The 22,314-nt window shown below is 49.7% G+C and overlaps 10 protein-coding genes across 10 annotated transcripts; 6 read left to right on the top strand and 4 right to left on the bottom strand.

The window, feature by feature from the left end:
• Positions 1-860: 860 nt before the first annotated feature.
• F9C07_2056151 (uncharacterized protein) lies at positions 861-2,789 on the top strand (the record flags this gene model as incomplete). The annotated part of the gene is made up of 2 exons (XM_071508587.1): positions 861-2,218; positions 2,315-2,789. The coding sequence occupies 2 exons, from the start codon at positions 861-863 to the stop codon at positions 2,787-2,789; spliced, it is 1,833 nt and encodes a 610-aa protein (XP_071363916.1).
• A 347-nt stretch (positions 2,790-3,136) lies between these two features.
• F9C07_2466 (oxidoreductase) lies at positions 3,137-3,925 on the bottom strand (the record flags this gene model as incomplete). The annotated part of the gene is made up of 1 exon (XM_041284854.1): positions 3,137-3,925. The coding sequence occupies one exon, from the start codon at positions 3,923-3,925 to the stop codon at positions 3,137-3,139; it is 789 nt and encodes a 262-aa protein (XP_041143145.1).
• A 1,570-nt stretch (positions 3,926-5,495) lies between these two features.
• On the bottom strand, positions 5,496-6,289 carry F9C07_2467 (putative cysteine synthase; the record flags this gene model as incomplete). The annotated part of the gene is made up of 2 exons (XM_071510957.1): positions 5,496-6,150; positions 6,183-6,289. The coding sequence occupies 2 exons, from the start codon at positions 6,287-6,289 to the stop codon at positions 5,496-5,498; spliced, it is 762 nt and encodes a 253-aa protein (XP_071363915.1).
• Positions 6,290-9,153: 2,864 nt separating this feature from the next.
• On the top strand, positions 9,154-10,428 carry F9C07_2468 (fructose 1,6-bisphosphate aldolase; the record flags this gene model as incomplete). Its single annotated transcript, XM_041289987.1, has 4 exons — positions 9,154-9,267; positions 9,331-9,441; positions 9,510-9,812; positions 9,868-10,428. The coding sequence occupies 4 exons, from the start codon at positions 9,154-9,156 to the stop codon at positions 10,426-10,428; spliced, it is 1,089 nt and encodes a 362-aa protein (XP_041143143.1).
• An 891-nt stretch (positions 10,429-11,319) lies between these two features.
• F9C07_1283561 (uncharacterized protein) lies at positions 11,320-12,108 on the bottom strand. The gene has a single exon (XM_071507903.1). The coding sequence runs from the start codon at positions 12,004-12,006 to the stop codon at positions 11,539-11,541; it is 468 nt and encodes a 155-aa protein (XP_071363914.1). The 5' UTR covers positions 12,007-12,108; the 3' UTR covers positions 11,320-11,538.
• Positions 12,109-12,752: 644 nt separating this feature from the next.
• F9C07_1283563 (uncharacterized protein) lies at positions 12,753-16,528 on the top strand. Its single transcript, XM_041289986.2, has 3 exons — positions 12,753-13,165; positions 13,284-13,832; positions 13,902-16,528. Exons 1-3 carry the CDS (start codon positions 13,085-13,087, stop codon positions 16,137-16,139), a joined length of 2,868 nt encoding a protein of 955 aa, XP_041143142.1. The 5' UTR covers positions 12,753-13,084; the 3' UTR covers positions 16,140-16,528.
• Positions 16,529-16,916: 388 nt separating this feature from the next.
• Positions 16,917-17,301, top strand: F9C07_2470 (uncharacterized protein; the record flags this gene model as incomplete). The annotated part of the gene is made up of 2 exons (XM_041289985.2): positions 16,917-16,982; positions 17,056-17,301. 2 exons carry the CDS (start codon positions 16,917-16,919, stop codon positions 17,299-17,301), a joined length of 312 nt encoding a protein of 103 aa, XP_041143141.2.
• Positions 17,302-17,833: 532 nt separating this feature from the next.
• On the top strand, positions 17,834-19,167 carry F9C07_2471 (uncharacterized protein; the record flags this gene model as incomplete). Its single annotated transcript, XM_041289984.1, has 3 exons — positions 17,834-17,935; positions 17,987-18,143; positions 18,203-19,167. The coding sequence occupies 3 exons, from the start codon at positions 17,834-17,836 to the stop codon at positions 19,165-19,167; spliced, it is 1,224 nt and encodes a 407-aa protein (XP_041143140.1).
• A 95-nt stretch (positions 19,168-19,262) lies between these two features.
• Positions 19,263-20,468, bottom strand: F9C07_2472 (homoserine dehydrogenase-domain-containing protein; the record flags this gene model as incomplete). The annotated part of the gene is made up of 2 exons (XM_041289976.1): positions 19,263-20,341; positions 20,438-20,468. 2 exons carry the CDS (start codon positions 20,466-20,468, stop codon positions 19,263-19,265), a joined length of 1,110 nt encoding a protein of 369 aa, XP_041143139.1.
• Positions 20,469-20,763: 295 nt separating this feature from the next.
• Positions 20,764-21,816, top strand: F9C07_2473 (uncharacterized protein; the record flags this gene model as incomplete). The annotated part of the gene is made up of 1 exon (XM_041284857.1): positions 20,764-21,816. The coding sequence occupies one exon, from the start codon at positions 20,764-20,766 to the stop codon at positions 21,814-21,816; it is 1,053 nt and encodes a 350-aa protein (XP_041143138.1).
• Between the last annotated feature and the right edge of the window lie 498 nt (positions 21,817-22,314).

Raw genomic sequence — 22,314 nt, 5'->3', positions numbered from 1 at the left:
CTTCAGGGGGGGGGTTCTTTATTGCTCCTAGGGCAAAGTAGAATAGTCCTACTACCACTAGTTTACAAAAGATATGCATTTATTATGAAATCCCCCCACCACGAGAGCGGAACGACACGGGAGAACGACAGGGTAAACTCCCAGTGTCGTGTGGGGGGCGGATCCCCCGAAAGTTACATACAGGGAGTACAGTACGAGTACTACTAATGTATGTAACTGTCGGGACGGGCATTCGGCGTTGAAGAACTTCCGGTCACTAAAACAGGTCTCTCGGGCAAATCAGACAAACATTGCCCAGTGAGATCTTTCTCACAAGGACCCTCAATTATTGTCGTGATGGCAATGCAGATGAGATCCGTCAAATGGTCATTGATACCTGAACCCGAAGATCTTATTTAGATTGCATCATTCCTGTGAGTTTTGTAAGCCCAATGATTGGCCACTCCCAATCCTTCTGCCTTTCTTTACCCCATTCTTCTCCACATCCTCGGGTTTATGGGGAAAAAAAGGCAAAAATGAAGAAGACACGGAAGAGCTGACACTATTTATCTCTCCCGGTATAGCCGATGGGAACGAACCTCGACCTCCACACTAGCTCGGTTTACATATGGAGAGGCGTATTTAGCCATACGTAACTCCGCTACCATCTTGCTCCACACACCCTCGACTGAAGCAGAAGATTACAGGGATTTAAGTAATCCCCATCCGCCAGGTTCCTGAATTGTTGGAGGACCCCCGCGCCCAGGCATTCTTAGCACGAACCGTCCATGGAGCAACGATAGGCGAATTCTGGTTCTTCTAAGAGACGTGCGACCTGCGCTAGCCATCGATTTCCCGTCCTTTTCTCCTATATATAGTTGATGCAAGAAAAATCAACCACTGTTGCCGCATATGCGGCCGGCGCTTCCCTCGCCGCTGTCGCCCTCTTTTACGTCTTCGGGCCCAATTACACAATCGACGGGGATGAGTCAAGTGATAGCAACCGTAAAAAGAGTATTGTCGGTCTATCCAATCCCGCCAATGACTGCTTTATCAACTCGGTCTTGCAGGCGCTTGCTGGCCTGGGCGACCTGCGTGTTTATTTGATTAGAGAACTCCATCGGCGCGAGCTGGATGGGCCGGAGGTCTATAACTCTCTACCGGATGTAAAGGAACTCGCCAGCGGTGAGAAGTCGGAGAAGATCCGGGAGTTGCAGCAGGGCACAATCACTCGGGCTTTGAAAGATATGTTGGACCGGTTGAATGAGCGCCCGATTTACAAGAAGACAATTTCGGCACGTCCATTCATCCAGGCTCTCGAATACGCATACCGGACCCGGATTAGCCGTAACCAACAGGATGCACAGGAGTTCCTACAAATCGTTGCCGAACGGCTTTGTGATGAATACCATGCCGGTGTCAAAGCCCGACAGAGATTGCAGGGGCCCATTGGCCTACCCACAGGCTCGGAAATCTCAAAAAGTACCGAAGATGTCACATCCGCCAAGAGTCCATCTGAGATTGAGGTACGCATTGACGACGGATCCGAGAACGGCCTGCCGGCAATCATCGATACCAAACTCAAGGAGATCGACAACGAGTATGGTTTTCCGTTTGAGGGGAAGCTCGAGTCTCAAATTGAATGTCAATTTTGCCATTATAAGTATAAACCTAACCAGACCTCCTTTGTCAACTTGACGTTACAAGTACCACAGAAGAGTTCCACCACCCTCAGTGCGTGTTTCGATGGCCTCCTCAAGACCGAACACATCGACGATTTTAGGTGTGACAGATGCCGTCTGCAGCATGCACTCGAAGCGAAAATGCAAGACCTGAAGCAAACACGCGGAGTCAAAGAGCAGCAGCTCCTCCAGGCCGAAATCCAAAAAATTCAGAATGCTTTGTCAACAGACCCAGAGGGCCCGCTCGAAGGTGTTACTCTTCCGCCCGCAGAGGCGGCTCCCAAGCGAAAGATCGCACGCCATATGCGCATCACGGTCTTCCCTAAGATCATTGGGATCCATCTCTCACGGTCTATATTCGACCGCAGCAGTTCCACCAAGAACGCGGCAAAGGTAGCTTTCCCTGAACGACTTCCGCTGGGAGGTATCCTGAATCAGAAATGGTTCAAACTGCTGGCGATTGTTTGTCACAAAGGCAGTCACAACAGTGGTCATTACGAATCATTTCGACGAAACCATCTTTATCCGCCTTTCTCGACACCGGATGTCTTCAGTTCGTATGCACAGAGCCGAGTTACAAGTGAGAACCCATCGCAAGTACCAAGCCCTCGCATGGGACCTCGTTCTTTGGATGCAGAGCCTCCAGCTCTTAGCATCTCGACTTCAACCTCATCGCCATCTTCTTCGTCTCTTTCTCCGGCCCCGTCGCGATCCCCATCGAGGAAGAAGTCTGCATCTCAATTAAATCCCCCAGCATCCCCGGCTCCCCGGCCAAGCACGTCATCGAGCTCCCGTATTTCCTTCCAGAGCAGCCGCACCAAATCCAAGCAGAACTTGTCTCCGACGTCGGATCCTCAGAGTCCTGCCACTGATGGTGGACGCTGGAGCAAGTCCAGCTCGCGCCCATCATTTATGAGCGATCGCATAACCCCAGGTACTTCCGCCGAGACCTCTACCGGGCCCACTTCTCGCCTTCGACGTCGTCGTAAGGCAAATGATCGATGGTGGCGCATCTCGGATGAGAAGGTCAAGGAATGTAAGACATCGGACGTTCTGGGTATGCAAAAAGAGGTCTACCTCCTATTCTACGAGATGGAGAAGCCAACCAATGGCTCACAGGTTCCATGATCGCCTGCCGAGAAGCTAAAGGCTGGTCCTGGGCATCAGACGGCAGTTTCTTTGCATGGTGTACGTGGAAAGGTGTATACACATCTCTTCCAGTTGAGGCTCCGCGCACCACTTATATTCATTTCTATATAGTACTCAGACGACACTGCGCTTTGCTTGCTGGATCTGAGCCCAGCCAGGGTAGTCTGAGCTGATCACTCAGCGTATATGTATATTCGGAGTTGGGAAATGTAACTTAGATATATACACCTCGATAGATACAGAAAATTTCATCTAACTTGGGTCTCGTTGGGTAGCCCTGTGTCGCTCATTCTCGATTCTTAGCCGTCTTTATCTGTAGCGGTCGCTCAAACGAATATTCCACCACCATGGGTTGATATGATAGCCCCCGTCAATCCACGATCCTTCATACAGTATATATAAGCTTCCGCCACATTCTCGGGAGTGGGAATCTCTTTGATGGGAAGCTTTTCCTTTAGATGGGCGAACATCGCCTCTTTCTCCGGAATGGTGTCCCACAGCTCAGTATCTATGGGACCAGGACTGACGAGGTTAACCCTGACCGGCGCAATATCTAAGCAGAGGTTCTTTGTGAGCCCATACAGGCCTGTTGAGTACATGGTGTGCATTGCCATTCCCCGTCCCATGGGTCTCTCGGCTGTTGCTCCACTAGTGAGTGTGATGGAGCAAGCGGGTGAGTTGCTTGCCATATACCTTGGAGCATGCTTGGCGATGAGGAACGGTGCGATAATGCGGACATTGGCAGTGTTTCGGATTCGGTCCAGGTCTGCTCGCGGCTGTATCCAGTCTTCAGGATCAAACTCAAAAGTTCCCGCTGTGAAGATGATATGGTCAAATGGCTGGACTTGCTCAAACGTAGACACCAATTGATCCTCGACATCTGGCGCTCCAAGGTCAATCGTTAAGCCACGGACTCGGTCCTTTGCTTCTGGATAGGAGGATAGAAGGCGCACTTGAGCAGCGTCAACTTTGCTCGGGTCGGAGGAGAGGACCGTAACGTTGGCACCGTGTTCGATGCTTGCTTCAGCTACACAGAAGCCGACACCGGAAGTCCCTCCGAAGATGACGATGTGTTTGCCATGCAACTTGTTCACGTATTTGTTTCTTGCAGCCATTGCTGGTCAGGGGCAGAGTGAGATATGCCAATGTATATCTTAGAAGTGCTTTGACAGTAGAAGGCAACACAGCTTACCAGAGACTGGGAGGATACTCTTATATCTACTTTTGTGCCGGAGTACTCTGCTTGGCAAAATCGAATCACCGCGGTATTGGGCTATGAGACCTGAGTCTTGATTTCTAAGCAGTGGAGTTTTGAACCTGATTGAATACACAAAGAAGGCGATCATCCAGATGTCCTCTTATCCTTGTTAGATATCATCTATTTGACAATCTTGGGCACCTTCAAAGTGGCCCAAGCCCTATGTACTTCCAATCATTGTCGCCGTCACCTGCCTAATTCGTATTTCCCGCTTATGTAAGTAGGGCAAAGTCCACACTGGTTCAACCATTTGCTTCCTTCGACACTGAGACAATCTCAAGGTTGGCCTCTGGAATCTTATAGAATGCGAGCTGATGTTTGGTGAACACTGTCAGGAGGATTTACCAGGTTCATTCGATACGTTTCAATTACAGAGAGCATCGGAGAAAGCCTGCTCACCGACCTTGATTTTGAGTCGACATTAGTACCTTTTGGTAGGAGGAGGTCCTATAGCACGGCAGGTTAAGCCCAAGATTCGATTCATATTCTCTGTACTCTCATGGTCCGGTCTGTGACCTGGAGTAGGGGCTGCGCACAATGTCTACGACGCAAAATCAAGGGGAGAGCTCCGCTTCACTACTACATGTTCAGATCTGAATGTTTGGATTGGCAAAAAGTGTGATGAAAACCACCCAGAATGTTCCCAATGCAGACGAATTAGAAAACCCTATCCTGGGGTCTACGGAGGCCTTTTTATGGTTCACAGCTCGCAAGCTGTGCAAGGAACTAGACTATCAACTGATCGTCCAACCATCTGCGGAAATGGTGATTCCTTTCCGGCTGAACCGTCTTATCAGCCTTTATTCGAGCAGATTCTGGTTTCAGCTTTCGTCGCTTCGTTTTCCTTGTCGAGCTCCGGACGGGTGAGTCATGGCTCGTGGACCAGATATTTATCCTCATGGATATCATCCTCCAAGACTTTAGGCTGGTCTATCCGAGCAACGACACTGCTCTTCTACGCACAAAAGTCAAATCTTCACTACTACAAAGTACAAACTATAGAAACATGTTCGATGTACCAAGCTGGTTAGCTTTCCGAGAGCTTCTTGAGCAGCCCCACAGTTTCAGTCCTTATCTATGCCTTTTCAGGCTAGCTTTCCGAGTTCTAGTAGCATCTTTACTTCTATAACTCAACTCAACTATGAGGAGGTTGTGCTTTCGTTTCTGCTCTGCCTTAGGTTCTTTCGGTAATCTATGATTAATTGAAAGACCGAAAGACCCATGTATAAGTTACTCTTCCTCTGAGACAGCGGTCCCCCAGCACTAATGCTATAGATCCACTCCTCGCCATTTCCCCTCAGCTTTGGAAATAATATCAACTCCAAGAAACGATTCGTTGAGTACCACGCAGTTCCACTCTGAACCCAAGACATGGTAGCTTTCAGGCAGGAGTCTCCCGAAGTCAGTAGATTATTTCCATCTTTCCATTACTCATCAGTGAACAAGTCTCCCATCAAATATTTAAGACCCGTATCCGCCGCTACGGTAACGACTGTTTTCCCGGAACCTAGCTTCCTCGCTAGTTTAATCGCAGCCACAACATTAAGGCCGGTTGACGTCCCGACTAGCAGTCCTTCTTGCCTAGCCAGCCGGCGGCACATACGCCGTCCCTCATCCTCTGAAATCGCAAGCGCCTCATCATAGAGCTGTCGATCGAGCAAAGGCGGGATAATCCCAATCCCAATTCCCTCAACATGGTGAGTCCCAGGACGACCCTGAGTAATTGTGGGTGAAAAAGCCGGCTCAAGAACAGAAATAAGAGTCTCCGGCCGTTTTGCCTTCGGAACTCGTGCAACACCCATAACCATCCCCTCCGTCCCAACAGCACCACAGAACGCATCAATCTCAGGAACCTGCTGAACCAGTTCACGGCCAATAGTCTCGTACCCGACGAGAGCGTCTCGGTTCTTAAATTGGTTGGTAAAGTAATACCCATCTGATCTAGAAACCTCCTCTGCGTGACGGATCATGGAAGGAATGAGGGTCGGTGTGATCTTGCCAGAGGGACTATGGATCAAGTCCAGGTTGGCTCCAAATGCAGCCATAGTTCGTAACTTTCTGTGGCGAATGCATTCGACGAGACTACGTGGAATCGGTAGCCTTCCACTGCGCACACGAAGGCTAGTGATGAGCCCGTGCTTCCGCCCGTGGCTTCCACGATTGTTGTGCCTGGTTTTAGATCACCCCGGCGTTCGGCTTCTTCGATCATGGACTTTGCCATGCGGTCTTTGTATGATCCTGTGGGGTTGGTGGATTCTATCTTTAGGAAGATTTGAGCGCAATGGCTAGGTACGACATGTTGGAGGCGTACAACTGGTGTATTGCCGATCACCTCTAAGGAGCGTGTGACTGATGGTGGGGGGAGACGCATGGCGCAGGAGATAAAGCTGTGGTGACTTGTTCTGTTTGACGGGGCTCAATTACTATGGATGCAATTGGGATAGGGGTTAACGCGGGGATGGTGGGACGGTAGCTCATTTTATATATCCAGAAATTATCCACCAGGATTGAGTTTGCGGGGAACGTGACGAGTCAAGGAGTGGATCCCTTAAGGCTCTATATGACCTTCATTACCAGGTATCATAAGGCGCAAATCTCGCCAAAAATGTTGCAATCGCCGCTGTTATCCGATATATTAGTTAGATAGGTTCAGGGAGATGCTTGGGGAAGGGATAGAAAACCTTGTACTTGCTTCGTATCATTAAAGTGGATACCAGTCAGGATTCCAGTACGTAGTTCTTTGAAAGGACTTTTCGTACAGAATAAGATCAGGTTGAGAGTGTATGCTCTTTGGTCATAGGTTGACGCCTGCAGCAGTTTTGTCCGTTACACCCTAAGATTATTTTGAATAGGTTACTTAAGACGAAGCTCGGATTTGATACTTAGAGAGAGAAAAGGAAGTCTAATCATTATTGTACGGTGCACCTATCTATATCATCTCTATTGTTTAAGACCTCTCGTTAATAAGCTCCCTGGGCCATACATCGAAGTACCACTGCTATGCATGTCGGCTCCGGTTGTTGACTATGACAGTCCAGCCTACATCAAGGTATGTCAATTCATATCTTCACCAAACACCCACTAATCTTTCAGTATAAGTATATGGCATGATTGGTGGGATATAAAAGTATCGATGATCGTTGTCGGGCTATTAGAGTGTATTATTGGCCACTTGTCAGGCACTTACCACATAACCTCTTTTCAACCAACGGCAACTCTCAAACGAGATGTAGCACATAGAACATTCTTTTACAAGCGGCAGATAAGATGCATAATGAATCAAGGAAATAAGTCTTCTTATTGATGTAGTATAATTTCAAATAGTGCAATTTCAATGGACAGGCGCGTTAACCTGCTCTAGGAACCAGTAAAACTAAAGAATTACTGGGCAATCACAATTCAAAGAGTCAAATACGGTGGACCAGGTCTGTATAAGCCTGCTTTGAGAAAGCTGTAGACACGGCATAGTAGTATAAGACAAAGTGAGCTTTTTCGTCATATCAAGTCCCCGGTTACAGATCTAGACCGAGAGCTACATGGTCAAAGAAGAGGTGACCATCCTAGGGCTAATCCAACCCATTCAACGTTTGGAGCACAATTCATGCAGATACTGTGCATATTTTAGTCAGGATTCAACGCTACGTCCCACATCAATTGAGGACTGTGGAATGTGTAAGTATCTCATTAGCTCATTACGCAGATCCTCTGGCATATTATGCAACCCATGGCCCTATTTAGATCGCTTTGCAATCCCAGCAGCTTGCATGGGTGACAGATTAGTCACAGAATCCCTAGTGTCACTATGGTGAATGAAGTTTACGTTATGAATAGCATCAAGTATACGCATTTTGGCGGGTATTGATTAGTAGCCACACGCAAGTAAATCGTTGTTCCATGACAGGCGGAATGAGATGTAGGGCTCCTTTCCACCAATGAACCGCGAATGTGATCGTTTATCAAGGGGACATCCCGAGGATCGATGCATAGATAGTACTATTTTGAGATCCGGAATATAACAACACCGACTGCGTGAAGCTTCCCCACCTTTTTCAATTTTAGTATTATGACTATTTTCTTTTTTAGGGTCAGCTGAGCAGGGACAAGAGGGCCTAGACATAAAAAGACGCAAAGGACAGAAAGATGCCGAACGAGTTGGAAAGGAAAGAACGGGTACGGGGATGAGATCTCCGCCGATTTCCCCGATGTTTGGCTATAGCACGAAAGAAATACGGAGAGGGAATGGGTCAATCTTTTAGCAGGAGGGGAGAACCCCAGATTCGCGCAACAACAACATCACAATTCAAATTTGTCATGTTGTGTTTATGAACCGGTTAATGAGGGTATCCAGAACGGGGGTTGAAGGTGGATCTCATACAGGAGAATTATTATCTATTTTCTAATTTCTACACTGCATGAATGGCATGTCATAGGTGTTTCGGGTCCATGGAAGAAGAGAAGGTGATGATGTCATGTGATGGCGGGGATTTTCGGGAGGCGCCTGGGTCCTGTTGGGCCTGAGGCCAGCAACCAGCGTCATCGTTGAACCCCACCAAACAAGTCCAAGTCGTCACGGGAAGAAAAGGGAAGAAGGACACGAACTTCCATCCATTACCCTCGGGCACTGGGAAATGACTAACTAAATACTACTTCTTCTGCCTTGTTTCTCGGCTTCTTCTTCTTTCTCCTTTTTTCCCTTTTTCTTATATATCATCATAACCCCCGCCTCTTCTTCTTTCCCCTCCCCTCCAATTCTCAGCATCACGCCAGCAACCGGTCAGTGAAATCATACTGATACCATCCGTTCCCCACTACCCGGTGAGTTCTTTCGAGTGCTGTTGCCCCTCCATTAGTGGCTCAGCTGCCCCTCCTCGTCCCTCCCTTTGCCAATGACACTTTTATTAAATCCCCTGCTCCGTATTCGTCGTTCGGTAAAGATCCTTAGTTCGGAAGCTCCTACAGAACTTATTTCTAGCTGTTCACTTCCTCCTCCATCCTTTCCTTCTCCTCTTCCATTTCTTCTCCCAAACTAATCCAATTCCTAGTCGAGTAAGACCAGCTATCTGATCGAATCTTTCAACTATCACAATGGGTGTCGGTGTCCTTGAGAAGCTTTCCCGCAAGACTGGTGTCATCGTCGGTGATGACGTCCTCCGTCTCTTCGAGCACGCGCAGCAGAACAACTATGCCATCCCCGCCGTTGTAAGTAGTCTCGGTGGAACCTTCGATGTGAATTATCCAATTGACGGTTTCACCCGTGTCTAGAACGTGACCTCCTCTTCCACCGTCGTTGCTTCCCTCGAGGCTGCTCGCGACCAGAACTGCCCCATCGTCCTCCAGCTCTCTCAGGGTGGTGCTGCCTACTTCGCTGGCAAGGTAAGTCGAAATCGATCCCTACGTGCATCTGGATCAACAGCTCCGAGCAACCCACTAATGTCCCTTAGGGTGTCAGCAATGACGGCCAGCAGGCCTCCATTGCCGGTGGTATCGCTGCTGCCCACTACATCCGTAGCCTTGCTCCCGCCTACGGTATCCCTGTTGTCCTTCACACCGACCACTGCGCCAAGAAGCTCCTCCCTTGGCTCGATGGCCTCCTCGACGAGGATGAGCGCTACTTCAAGCTCCACGGCGAGCCCCTCTTCTCCAGCCACATGATCGATCTGTCTGAGGAGCCCGTCGACTACAACATCCAGACCACCGCCGCCTACCTCAAGCGCGCTGCCCCCATGAAGCAGTGGCTCGAGATGGTGAGTGATGCATCTTCCCCTGCAAATGGCATGGCCGAGGTCTAACGAATCTTAGGAAATCGGTATCACTGGTGGTGAGGAGGATGGTGTCAACAACGAGGACGTTGACAACAACTCCCTGTACACCCAGCCCGAGGATATCCTCGCCATTCACAAGGCTCTCTCCCCCATCAGCCCTTACTTCTCCATTGCCGCTGGTTTCGGTAATGTCCACGGTGTCTACAAGCCCGGCAACGTCAAGCTCCACCCCGAGCTTCTCAAGAAGCACCAGGCTTACGTCAAGGAGAAGATTGGCTCCAACAAGGACAAGCCTGTCTTCTTCGTCTTCCACGGTGGCTCTGGTTCCTCCAAGGAGGAGTACAAGGAGGCCATCAGCTATGGTGTCGTCAAGGTCAACGTCGACACTGACATGCAGTTCGCCTACATGTCCGGTATCCGTGACTACATCCTGAAGAAGAAGGACTACCTCATGACCGCCGTTGGCAACCCCGAGGGCGAGGACAAGCCCAACAAGAAGTCCTTCGACCCCCGCGTGTGGGTGCGTGAGGGTGAGAAGACCATGAGCCAGCGTGTCAAGGTCGCCCTGGAGGACTTCAACACTGCTGGTCAGCTGTAAATGTCTCTTGATACGATGTCTCTGCCGATACGAAGAAAGAAATCAGATACCAGTACATAAATTGATCAATCCAAGAACGGAAACGAACAAAAGAAACATATTTGACTGTAAAAGTGGAGGCCGCTTTTGGTGACTGGAAATATTGCATGACTGGGGAAGCTGGAGTTGAATGATTGGTCAATTACGATGTATGTAGAAGTAGTATGAGGATGAATCCACTTAATTAATTGATGCATCTATACGCGCTATCCTTCTCTCAGGCTTTTTTACTGTCACTAGTCCATGGGATGTTGATTCGTACCTGCTCCCACGCACGAGGTAAGGAGCCCCACTGCAGAATTGTGGCGGTCCTCAGCCTTACGAAGCACCAAACTCGATACGTCAATCAGTGCTAGGTAGGTACGTCTGTACTCCGGCCCCTGGTATCGAGACGATGAATGAAGTTCCGGACCAGAATTCCCAGAATCGCATTGAAGATGTGTTTCATTGTGTTCTATTTGGGGTCCAGTGTGTATGGTATGACGGGTAGGTACGCAGTACTTCATCAGTTCATACACCTGTTCGTGCCCCACAGCTTCCCCCCTACAGTGTACACAGTACATCCTGCCATACGTACATATCAACGCTCATTCATTTTTCGCATGGGAGGTTGCTGCCATATTAGGCAATGAGTGTCGTTGTGGTTTCATGCCTCAGGCCATCGTACTCTTCATGAAGGGAAATCAGCAATACTACTCGACAGTATCCAAATCCCAAGCGACTCCTTTCCCTGTTTTTCCTGTTACCCTAGGAGATATGACACATGCAATCCCCTTTCTGAGCAGTATCCCATCTATCCGAGAGTAGACTAGCATCGAGGACGAAAGTCTACGAAGTCCGGCGAATTGGTTCACTATTGGCAATGGTACTATTAAATCAGCCACATTTCCTCTCCTGACCCACAAGCACGGGGTTGCACCGCCCCTTCGAACCCCAGACATATGTATACCCCGTACTATAACTGATGATTATCACCTCCCGTGAAATGTTTGCAGTGGCTCCGTGTCTAGGGAGCTCTTCATTGGCACCATGCCCCACGATCAACTATAACCTCCTTGGCCCTGGTGGTGACTATGTGAACAGTGCATGGATTCCATTTGCGAGTGCACTACTAGGTTTAGCATAGATACAGTCAAGCAACCTCAGGGGCTTTCTTACTTGGAATTCTGGATGACAACGGACTGACCATCCTTTACCAGGCGAGCTGGTTGAACATTCACTAACACCTCGGGCGACTATAAAGCATTTCTTTATCCGGTCAGTTGTATAGTTTATACTGTCTTGCAGTCGGGGTTGGCTTACGCCGGTGACAACTTTTGACTCCAACACCTCTAAAGGTGTGTTTAGAGGCGAATTGGCAGGGGAATTGGCAGCCGGTGGGCTCAGAGGCGGTACTGCACCCACGGGATTGGCAGAAAGAAAGGCAAGGAACAACGCCGAGTGGATGATCGTCTTCATACTGATAATCGAGATACTTGAACAGTAACCGCCTGGTAGGATAAGAAGAAGCCTTGGTAGGGCTCCTTTTATATTTACCATGTTGTTTGTTTCTTGAGACTTTCATTGGGCACTTTAGAGTTCTCGCATTTTTCTTTGTTCCTCCATCTCTTCTTTTCGGAAGCAGTCTCCTAAGTTCCGTGGTGTGATAATTATTATGTATCCAGCTACTCTGTCCGGCGAGGGAAGTAGTAGAATAGTCGTAGTAGTTTGGTATAGGTATTGGATGTTGTAGTAGTACTCCGTATGACTACTACTAGTATGGACTACTACGTACATGCAACACATAAGCTCTCCGGCAAAAACGGTAGGCACCATCCAATCAGCGCTTGCCCCACCCGTGTCTCAGAAAATCTCGACCATGTTCCAGACTTGCGGCCAACCGACGACCTTGATTGGGGACCCAAAATAGCAGTCAGAAGTCAAGCTAGCTTCCCACCAATCAGAGACTTTTAGTGGGTCCAAAATTCTTTCTGTTGTTTTCCAATATTTCGCCATGAATGGAGAGGGACTTTTCAATGAAGTTAGTCCGTTGGGGTCCCGTTCCCAATCTGGAATTTACCAAGTGCCCACGCGTGGACGTGGAAACAACTATGGACATGGAGCTGGAGACCAAAGTAACTATTAAAAGCATAATGCGTGGGATCAGGTGAGACATTCGAGTCAGGGTCTTCGTTCGACGTCACTGATGGATTTTCATACGGATTGATCATTGATCTCCTTCTCCCGTACAAGTGATCGTCCGCCGAGAACGAAAGAGAACGGCGACTCCCCACTGGATTTACAGACTTGCTGTACTGTCAGGCGTTCCAAGGAGTTTTGGGAGCCAAAGGATGACGAACTAAGTTTGATATGTTCCAGACCCGCCTCCACTTCTTTACCCACTCTTTCGCCTTCCTATCTATCCTTCTTGTTGTCACTTTTTATCTGTCGCATCCATCGTGCATACCTTCTTTCTTTTTTTTTCCTATTCTCCCGGTTTTCCCTCTTTTGGATGTCTTATTGCTCTTGCAATATTATCATTCTTTTTTTTTTTTTTACCTTACCCTTTCGCCTTGCCCTTTCCTCTATACTCTAATTTATTGTCCTTAATCCATGTCGCCTTGACTGTCAAGGCATCATGGATACTCATGCTCTATGGCGGCGTGAGGATACGACAGAACAATTCCTGAAGCTCATCCAGGATCCTTTCAAGTCCGCTGTAAGTATTGTCTGTGCTTTGGTTTATTTTTATTTTCCACCCTCACTTTCACAGATGGCCCACAGTTCATCTCCATACCTGGTTTTTCTCTTAGAGCTACTGGAGCTAACTTGGTCAGTTTCAAATCAACGCCGTCTGGGCTTCATTGGCCACCTCCGCCGGTTGTTCCGTCCTCCTTGCCCTACTCTTTTCGCTGTTCCGACCTCGACACACGGTTGTCTACGCCCCTAAGGTTAAACATGCAGATCGCAAACATAGCCCTCCCCCGGTGGGAAAAGGCCTCTTCGCCTGGGTCAAACCTGTTTTGCGCACGAGAGAGCCAGAGCTCGTCGACTGCGTTGGCCTCGATGCCACTGTCTTCCTGCGTTTCACCAAGATGTGTCGCAATATCTTCATTTTCCTGAGCATAATCGGCTGCGGTGTAATGATTCCTCTTAACCTTACCCAGAGCAACCAAGACTCTAAAGCGACGTTATCCGCTTTCGTGACGATGACTCCGCTTTATGTCTCTGTTCAAGCTATTTGGGGTCAAGTCGTTTGCGCGTGGGCTTTCGACTTGATTGTGGCATTTTTCCTCTGGAGGAACTATAAGGCCGTTTACGCGTTACGGAGAAGATATTTCCAGAGTTCTGACTACCAGCGTAGCCTTCATGCCCGGACTTTGATGGTACAGAATCCGCCCTGCTAGTGGAGCCACGATGCAACACTTCTGTACATATACTGACCCTGGTCTTAGGTCACTGATATTCCATCGGCAGCACGATCGGACGAGGGTGTTATGCGTTTGGTCGATGATGTCAACCCCACTGCTGCTCTACCCCGTGCCGCCATCGGCCGTAACGTCAAGGGTCTTCCCAAACTCATCAAAGAACATGATGAAGCGGTGCGCCAGCTGGAGTCGGTGTTGGCGAAATATCTTAAAAACCCCGATCGACTACCGGCTAAGCGACCTACTATACGGCCGCCCCGCAAACAGAAAGGCGATGAAACGCCCGCCAAGGTAGACGCCATTGATTATCTGACTGATCGGATTCAGTTATTAGAAGAAGAAATCCGGCACGTCCGAGCGTCGATCGATAAGCGAAATGCGATGCCGTTCGGTTTCGTCAGCTGGGAGAAGATTGAACACGCTCATGCTGTAGCTTACACTGCACGGAAAAAGCGGCCGCAGGGAACAACGATTAGGCTAGCTCCGCGGCCTAATGATCTCATCTGGGAAAATCTGCCTTTGTCAAAAAAGGCACGGAAATGGAAGCGTTTTGTCAACGTCATCTGGGTCTCGATCTTGACAGTCTTGTGGATCGCTCCTAACGCCATGATTGCCGTCTTCTTGTCCAATTTGAACAACCTAGGATTGGTCTGGCCGGCTTTTCAAACGTCTCTTAATGGCAACCCTCACGTCTGGGCTGCTGTCCAGGGTATTCTATCTCCCGCCATCACGTCTTTGGTGTATATTATCCTACCCATCATCTTCCGCCGGTTGTCCATCCAAGCTGGTGATGTAACCAAGACTTCTCGAGAGAGGCACGTGCTTCATCATCTCTATTCATTCTTTGTCTTCAACAATCTCGTGGTATTCTCACTGTTCTCAGCCGCGTGGACATTCATTGCAGCTGTTATTGACAAGAAGGAGGATGAGAATGCCTGGCAAGCTTTGATCGATGGAGGCTTCTACTCCAAGGCCGTGAGTGCGTTGTGTAATGTGTCTCCCTTCTGGGTAACCTACTTGTTACAGAGGAATCTAGGAGCAGCGATCGATCTCGTCCAGCTAGTTCCCTTGGTTTGGGTATGGTTCTCCAAGACCTTTCTGGCACCAACACCGCGACAGGCTATCGAATGGACGGCCCCGCCTCCATTCGAATATGCAAGCTACTATAACTATTTCTTGTTCTATGCCACTGTAGCGATGTGCTTTGCGACTTTGCAGCCCATTGTTCTGCCAGTTACTGCCCTCTATTTCGGGTTGGATGCGATGATGAAGAAATATTTGCTGCTATATGTGCTTGTGACGAAGAACGAGTCAGGAGGCCAGTTCTGGCGTGTCGTGTTCAACCGTATGATCTTTGCAGCTATTCTATCTAACGCTGTCGTTGCACTGGTGGCTACTGCTAGAGGCACCTGGACAATGGTTTTCTGCGTAATCCCATTACCTTTTCTATTGCTAGGGTTCAAGTGGTACTGTGTGCGGACATTCGACATTGACATGAAATATTACAATCGTGCAAATCTGAGCGATGCCGAAGCCTTGGAGACCGGGAAGTCGAGCAAGAAGGCGTCAGATCGATTGAGTTCCAAATTCGGCCACCCGGCGCTCACCAAGCCGCTGATCACACCGATGGTACACGCAAAGGCCGCCGATGCGCTAAAACGTATCTATCGGGGTCGCATTGGCACATCAGAAGTGGAGGGGGAGTATACAGATATTGCGATGGATCCCATGTCAGCATCCCATCCAGGAAAGTCCAAGATGGAAGCCTCAGAATCCGCTCCATTCGAGGTTGTTCCTGAGAATCATCTCGACTTCTCCTACTATAAGGACCGGCCGGATTTCCGTGATGAGTTTGGCGGTGGTATCTATGGCCGGCCGGACGATTTGATCACCGAACGCTCGCAGACGCCACGGACCGGCTTAGGGGAGTGGTCGCCGACTTCCTCACGAGCAGCGTCCCCAACGCCATCGCTTCCCTCCATATCCGGATTAAGACAGTACGATGGCTACGACACAAGTACTAACGACCTCGTCCATCCTGCATTCCGCACCCCACTGTCCCACTCAGAGAGTGGTCTGGTGGGCAACGGACTCTATCAGCATGGCGACGAGAGTGAAGCACGACTGCTCAGTCAGGCGCAGGGGCCGGCCATGACAGACAGCGCTCACCCCTTCAATCGATGGCGGCCAGGGGGATACGGGCCTGTGGAACAGGAAGATCCCAGAACCTCCTACGACTACTACCGCAGACCACGACAACTGTGATTAACGACATTACCTGAATATACCATAGATTGATTTCTTCAGTTTCTTTTTTTTCCCGTGTTTTAATTGGTTATTGTTTATAGAGCTTTGGAGTGTATTTGGATATGACTGGACGTGGTCAACGGAAGTAACGCTGCATATACGTGCATATGATCTGGATATCTGTGTTGTATTATATGGGCAGAATTTGATTGTACATAGCGACAAAAGTGGGATGATGTGCTCAGCTATCGATCGAGTACTAAGTAATATTTTGTTGTCTTGTATGTATGTACCTAGCAACTTTGAAGGGTGTATCTATTACCCGATTGGGTAGAGGCCAACTCTCGGAACTCGGATGCCTTGTTTGTTCTCTCCCCTGACAACACAACTTCATGTCTGTCGTACTTTCACTTGGTCCGCGCCCTTTTAACCGCACACCATCTGCAATGAGGTTGTTAGTCTCCCCTAGCTCTCTTGTCACAGGCTGACCTCAATCGACAACCCTTTGCCTTCCCCTCTTTCCACGTCGCATCACACCACCATTCGTTACCGCGGCCTCCGCAAACAACCGAACACTTGAGGTACTCAACTACCCGCCGAGCCACGGTGTCCCTAGAGAATTCTCTACATTTTCTAGTGGATTATCACGGTCCCTACTAGGCGGCAACTATACTTGACAGCTGCTTGGACGGTTTTCTAATTGCCGCTATACCCTGATAGCAGCTCCCCAGCAGAACGACCGCCAAACAATCTCGAGGACGAAACGAAATAACATACATACTTTGCAAGTGCAAGATGGCGTGGTACTCATTATTTCCAGCCGACCTCATCTATGTTGAAAACTGGATCGCCCGACTCTTTGTATGTATTCCATGTTGCGCAGTTGGTACCGATGCCTTTCGGGACATGCGCGCTAATTGTCTTCTTATCGCAGCTCGTCCTAGGCCTCATCACTATCGCTCCCTGGGCTACCCTTATCATCTTCGACTTGGTCCTCTACGTCTGGCGGATGTCGACGTATGAGCTCCCCATAATCGGCGGTCGGGCACGGGGGCGGCAGCGGCCTCGTGCGCCCAGCCTGAATGAAAGACCAAATGGCCAGCGGAGAGCCTTTGTGTTAGCAAGCTACGAGGCAACTGGGGTAGAAAAGGAGCAGAACAATGGGTTAAAACGAAGGTAACCGAGGAATGCGTCTAGTTGAATACTTTCGCACGAGTTTTCGGAATATGGGAGGTAGAGCACCTCCTGGTGAGATGGTCGACTACCGTGCTGTGCGCATTTCATTTTGCCCACCGGTCGGTATTACAGTTTGCATTGTCGACTTGACTCTCGCTTTGCCTTCTTCTTCTTTTTTGACATTTTCGGTAAATCTTGGCGTTTACTATGGTCAGCTTGTTTAAGCTATGACTTATCTGGCGGTCTGAGTTGTCTTTCATTTTGATACCCCCTTGTATGTATACAAGACCCACTACTACAATGTCATTGATTTATGTATGCACGAGACTCACGATGAAAAGGGACCAGATGTTCGGTGCTCTGAGCAATCGGCGTTGAACGGGATTGTCGACCAATCGCAAGACCGAGAGATATCTAATGTCAACTTAAACCCTGCATCGAGCGTGGGAACTATATCTCTCATCACCGATGACTCCTCCAGATTGCAGACACTCTTCCCTTGAACAGGGAATCCAGAATAAGTGACTAGCAACAAGATGGGGCTCTATATGGTAGAAGCAATAGCCACCTACAGGGAGAGGGTGCCGCTATTATTTCTCATTTCCCTTCTAGGGTTCGGCATTGCTATTTGGAAATATGTATGACTTGGCTCCATAGACTCGACACGACAGTTTGGCTCACAGGTTTAGAAACCAGCCGTCTCCAACAACTGCACACCAAATCCGACATCCGACAATGAAAGTCAAAAGACATACCCGCCCATCGAACCCCTCCCGGACTTCAACTGGGAGGCCACCGAGCCACTGAAGTTCCGGCCGTTCAAGCCAAAGTACCACTTAACGATGGGTATGTCCAAAACAGCCGGAATCATACCTCGGTATGGACATGATACTGATTACGCCTAGCATTATCGAACCTGGACCCTTCAACACTCATCCAGATGGATAAAACCTACAAGGACAGACTAGCTATTCGCTCCTCCCTGCTTCAAAAACACCCTGATGTGGTCATCGGAATCAATAACGAGACCGATCCAAGGATCTACGCCGCAATCCGAGAGTTATACATCTTCGTTGTCGGGACATATCTGCCCACACGGTACCCTCGGATGTTCCGACTGACTTCCCAACCAAGCGATAACAACAAGAAGACAGGAACAGAGACCAAGACAATACTCGAGAGTATGGTCACAGGAGCGAAGATCCCCTTACACTTCGATGAACCCGAACCGGGATCCAAAACAGGGAGAAAAGAACTCGAGACCTTGGGAACGCTAGTCGACGAGGAGTTTCTCATTCTCCTCCCTGAATCTTCTCCAACCGACTCCTCGAGCAACCAAGGAGAATCTGAAAAGTACATCCTGGAAGCATACACAACCTTCTTCCCTTCCGGCTTCGACACCCGTAAGAAGCTCGGCCTCCGTCTTGCATCCATCCACACCCCGGTCCCGGGGTATAAGGAGAAGCTTGAGCGCAGTATGGACCGATTTTTTGCACGGGTCGAGGTCGGTCAGTTCGTGCAGAGGGTCAACTGGAGTATTACTACTGATTCGGAGTTGTTCGCTGCGTTTGGTGGTGTGCACGGCGACAAGGGAGAGAGTGGGAAGACTTTGGATCTTGGGGAACTGGACGTGGATTCCACAGTTTTAAGGTGCGAACGGCAGACGTTGCATCGCCTTCCTCAGAGCAAGGGGCTAGTGTTTGCGTTTCATACGTATACGTATCCGATCCAGATGATCAAGGATGAAGGGCTAGGGGAGGATCTGGCGGCTGCTATTGATGGGTTGAAAGAGGGGAATGTGCCTGAAATGCATTGGTACAAACGGGGACCTGTTTGGGGCGAGGCTGTGAAGGAGTTTCTACGCTCGTAATCATTTTTCGTGTTGTTCTTCATTCTATTACTTTTGTCGGTTTCTTGTATATCATATCTAAGTCAGACCGTTCCTTGGTCTTTTGATAAAGTGGCTTACTGCAGTCTCTGCACGACCTTGATCAGGTCGGCGGACACGCCCATGGCAGTCACGTCACCACCAGCACCGCTGCCCTGGACAACGAGGGGGTTACCACCGTAACGCTTCGTGTAGAAGCTGATGATGTTGTCGCTGCCCTTCAGACCAGCAATGGAGCTATCCTTATCGAAGTATTGCAGACCGACACGGACCTCCTTCTTACCAACATCAACGCTGCCAACGTAGCGCACAACCTTACCTTCCTTCTCAGCAGCCTCCTTAATAGCCGACATCTGACCATCAAACTCGGGCAAGCGGGTCATGAATTCCTTGATACCATCAGCAGTGGAGGGTACCGACTCGAGCTCCTTAGGAATCAACGACTCAATGGGGAACGAGTCAGGAGACTGGACCTCCAGACCGGCGATACGCGCCAGAATAGTCAGCTTACGGGCGACATCCATACCGTTCAGGTCATCACGGGGATCGGGCTCAGTGTAGCCGAGCTCCTTGGCCTTCGCAACGACCTCGCTCCACTTTGCGCCAGACGGCCCAGACACAGGGGCGAAGGTGTTGAAGAGGAAGGACAGTGTGCCGGAGAAGACACCTTCGATGCGAGTGACCTCATCGCCAGTGCTAACGAGGTCGCGGAGGGTGGAGATCACGGGGAGACCTGCGCCGACGGTGCTCTCATGGTACACGAGGGCCTTGCCCTCTGCGGCAGCAGCGAAAATGTCCTTCCACAGGGAGAGGTCGGAGGAGAAACCCTTCTTGTTGGGGGTGACGATGGAGATGCCCTTGCGGAGGAAGACGGGGTAGGAGCTAGCGAGGGTGAGGTCGCTGGTGTTGTCGACGAGGATGGAGCGACCGGGGGCAGAGGAGAGGTAGGAGGCAATTTCGTCGACGGAGAGAGCACCCGATTTGATCAGGGAGGGGGTCTCAACGGCGGTTTTCCAGTCTGCGGCGGGGATGGCGGGGGAATAGGCCGGTGTCGGAGACTGGAGGGTTTGGCTGGAGCGGGCGAGGAGGACGAGCTTGGGGGCGTTGGGGAGACGGGCAAGCTGGCTCAGGAAGGCTGTGCCTACACCTCCAACTCCTGCGGCGCTGTTAGTATTCTTTCTAAAATTGAAATGAATGGGAATGTAGCGTATGAGTGTTGCTGTTGGTTGTAGATGTTTTTTTGGGTACGTACCAATGACACCGAGATAGACGGGGTTCGACATGATGATATGCGATTGATCGGGCACTGGGCTTAAATGGTAACCGGAAGAAGTATACCAAATATCCAACAAGAGAACAAGCTCCTCCAGAAAGACAAGGTACAAACAGAGAATATGTCGATGGGAAATAGAAGGACAAGTCTGGAGGGGTTTCCGCGGGGCCATCTATGGACCTTAGTCATACCTGCCTATTCCCACTTAGTCCATTTTAGGTCAATCACGTCTTATCGATTACGGCCATTCCTGTACCTTCAAAACCTCAATACTCTTACTCCAACATCTCCAACAATCCTCCATAATGTCGAATCCAAATTCACTATACGGCATCCCCCGCTCCAAATTAGCCTCGCAATCTCAATCCAATGCCCCTTCCTCCTCTACGCTCGCCTTCACGACAGCCCTATCCTCCCTCATCAACAAAGACGCCGACACCTCTACCCGCGGCCGACCCCGACCATCCAAAACCAACAAATCAGACATCTTCGCGCGCCCCAACAAAGGCGCCCAGAAACGTGCCGCCGCTGACCTCCGCGACGATGACACTCACCAAACACACCAGCGATCCCAAGACATTGGGGGCGTAGACACCGCCACGCTTCACCGCTCCAAGCGGCGAATGGAGGAGAAGGCGCGGATGTACGAGGACCTCAAGAAGGGGATGTACCTGGCAGCCGGGAGCGACTCGGAAGAAGAAACACAGGACGAGTATCTCGCGCGACTACGGCGGCGGGAAAAAGAGGGGCTGGTGGATTTTGACCAGAAATGGGCAGATGCGCAGCGAGGGAAGGGTTCTGGGAGTGAGGGCGAAGAGGAAGATGAGGAAGATGATGGGAATGCATCGATTGTCTCCTATGAGGATGAGCTTGGCCGGACTCGTCGGGGGACCAGAGCCGAAGCAGCTCATGCGGCCCGGTTGAAGGAGGAAGAGAGTGAACGGGGTGACGCGAAGGAACGTTGGCGGCCTTCTCGGCCGGCCAATCTGATCTATGGCGCTGCTGTGCAGGCTGAGGCGTTCAATCCTGATGCCGGTTTGGCGGCGCAGATGTCGTATTTGGCTAAGCGGAGAGATCGGTCGCCTACTCCGGAAGAGACGCATTATGACGCGGACGCGGAGGTCCGGAACCGGGGCACCGGATTCTATGCCTTCTCCAAGGATGAAAATGTGCGGCGGCAGCAGATGGAGGAGCTTATGAACGCGCGAGATGAAACCCAGCGTGAACGGGAAATCCGCCGAGAGAGAAAGGCAGAGCGAGAGCGGGTTAAGGATGAACGGAGGAAGAAAATTGGAGAGTTACGGTCAAAGAGGCAGGCGGAGATGTTCCTTGCTAAGCTGGGAGACGTTGGTGTTTGATGTATTCCCTGTATATTATGCATTATGCTCTAAGTTTTTTAAGATACCCCTTTTGCTTTACTAGATCATGATGTTCATTTCTTCTAGTATATATTGTGATTTCTAAAAAGACATTGAGCAATCAATTTCTTGCTGGAAAACCTGCAAGTTCAGAATAGTAGTTCCCCAAAAAAACGATGTCTTGCGCGGGCGACAATCAGCCAGCTGAATTCAGACCCTAATCACGCCATCAAGGAGTGGCAGGGCGACCTTTTTTTTTGGTAGTAGTAGTAGTAGTAGTAGTAGTAGTAGTAGTAGAATACCAGAATACCACCCGGTTAGCTTCATTAGCTCATGAACTCGTAAGCATAAGTCATTATTCGTGATTGTTCGATAATTAGGATAATATAACAGCGTCAGAAGACGTTGGGCGTCATTAAGGAGATTCTCTGTTTTTCCTGCTTTTGTTTATTCATATGTCCCCCCTTTTTATATCTGTTTAGTGCGTTGTTGGCTCAT

The sequence above is a fragment of the Aspergillus flavus genome, chromosome 2 (genome assembly GCF_009017415.1).
Source record: "Aspergillus flavus chromosome 2, complete sequence".
NCBI lineage: Eukaryota > Fungi > Ascomycota > Eurotiomycetes > Eurotiales > Aspergillaceae > Aspergillus > Aspergillus flavus.
Note: the sequence above shows the minus strand (reverse complement) of the source record. Positions and strands in the feature narration are given on the sequence as shown.

Bases quoted from the DNA above. Each gene is read 5' to 3' on its own strand.
- F9C07_1283563 (XM_041289986.2), top strand. From the start codon at position 13,085: ATGGATACTCATGCTCTATGGCGGCGTGAGGATACGACAGAACAATTC. The intron at 13,166-13,283 runs GTAAGTATTGTC...TAACTTGGTCAG, and splicing joins AGGATCCTTTCAAGTCCGCT to TTTCAAATCAACGCCGTCTG. The intron at 13,833-13,901 runs GTACAGAATCCG...CCCTGGTCTTAG, and splicing joins TTCATGCCCGGACTTTGATG to GTCACTGATATTCCATCGGC.
- F9C07_1283561 (XM_071507903.1), bottom strand. From the start codon at position 12,006: ATGGTAAATATAAAAGGAGCCCTACCAAGGCTTCTTCTTATCCTACCA.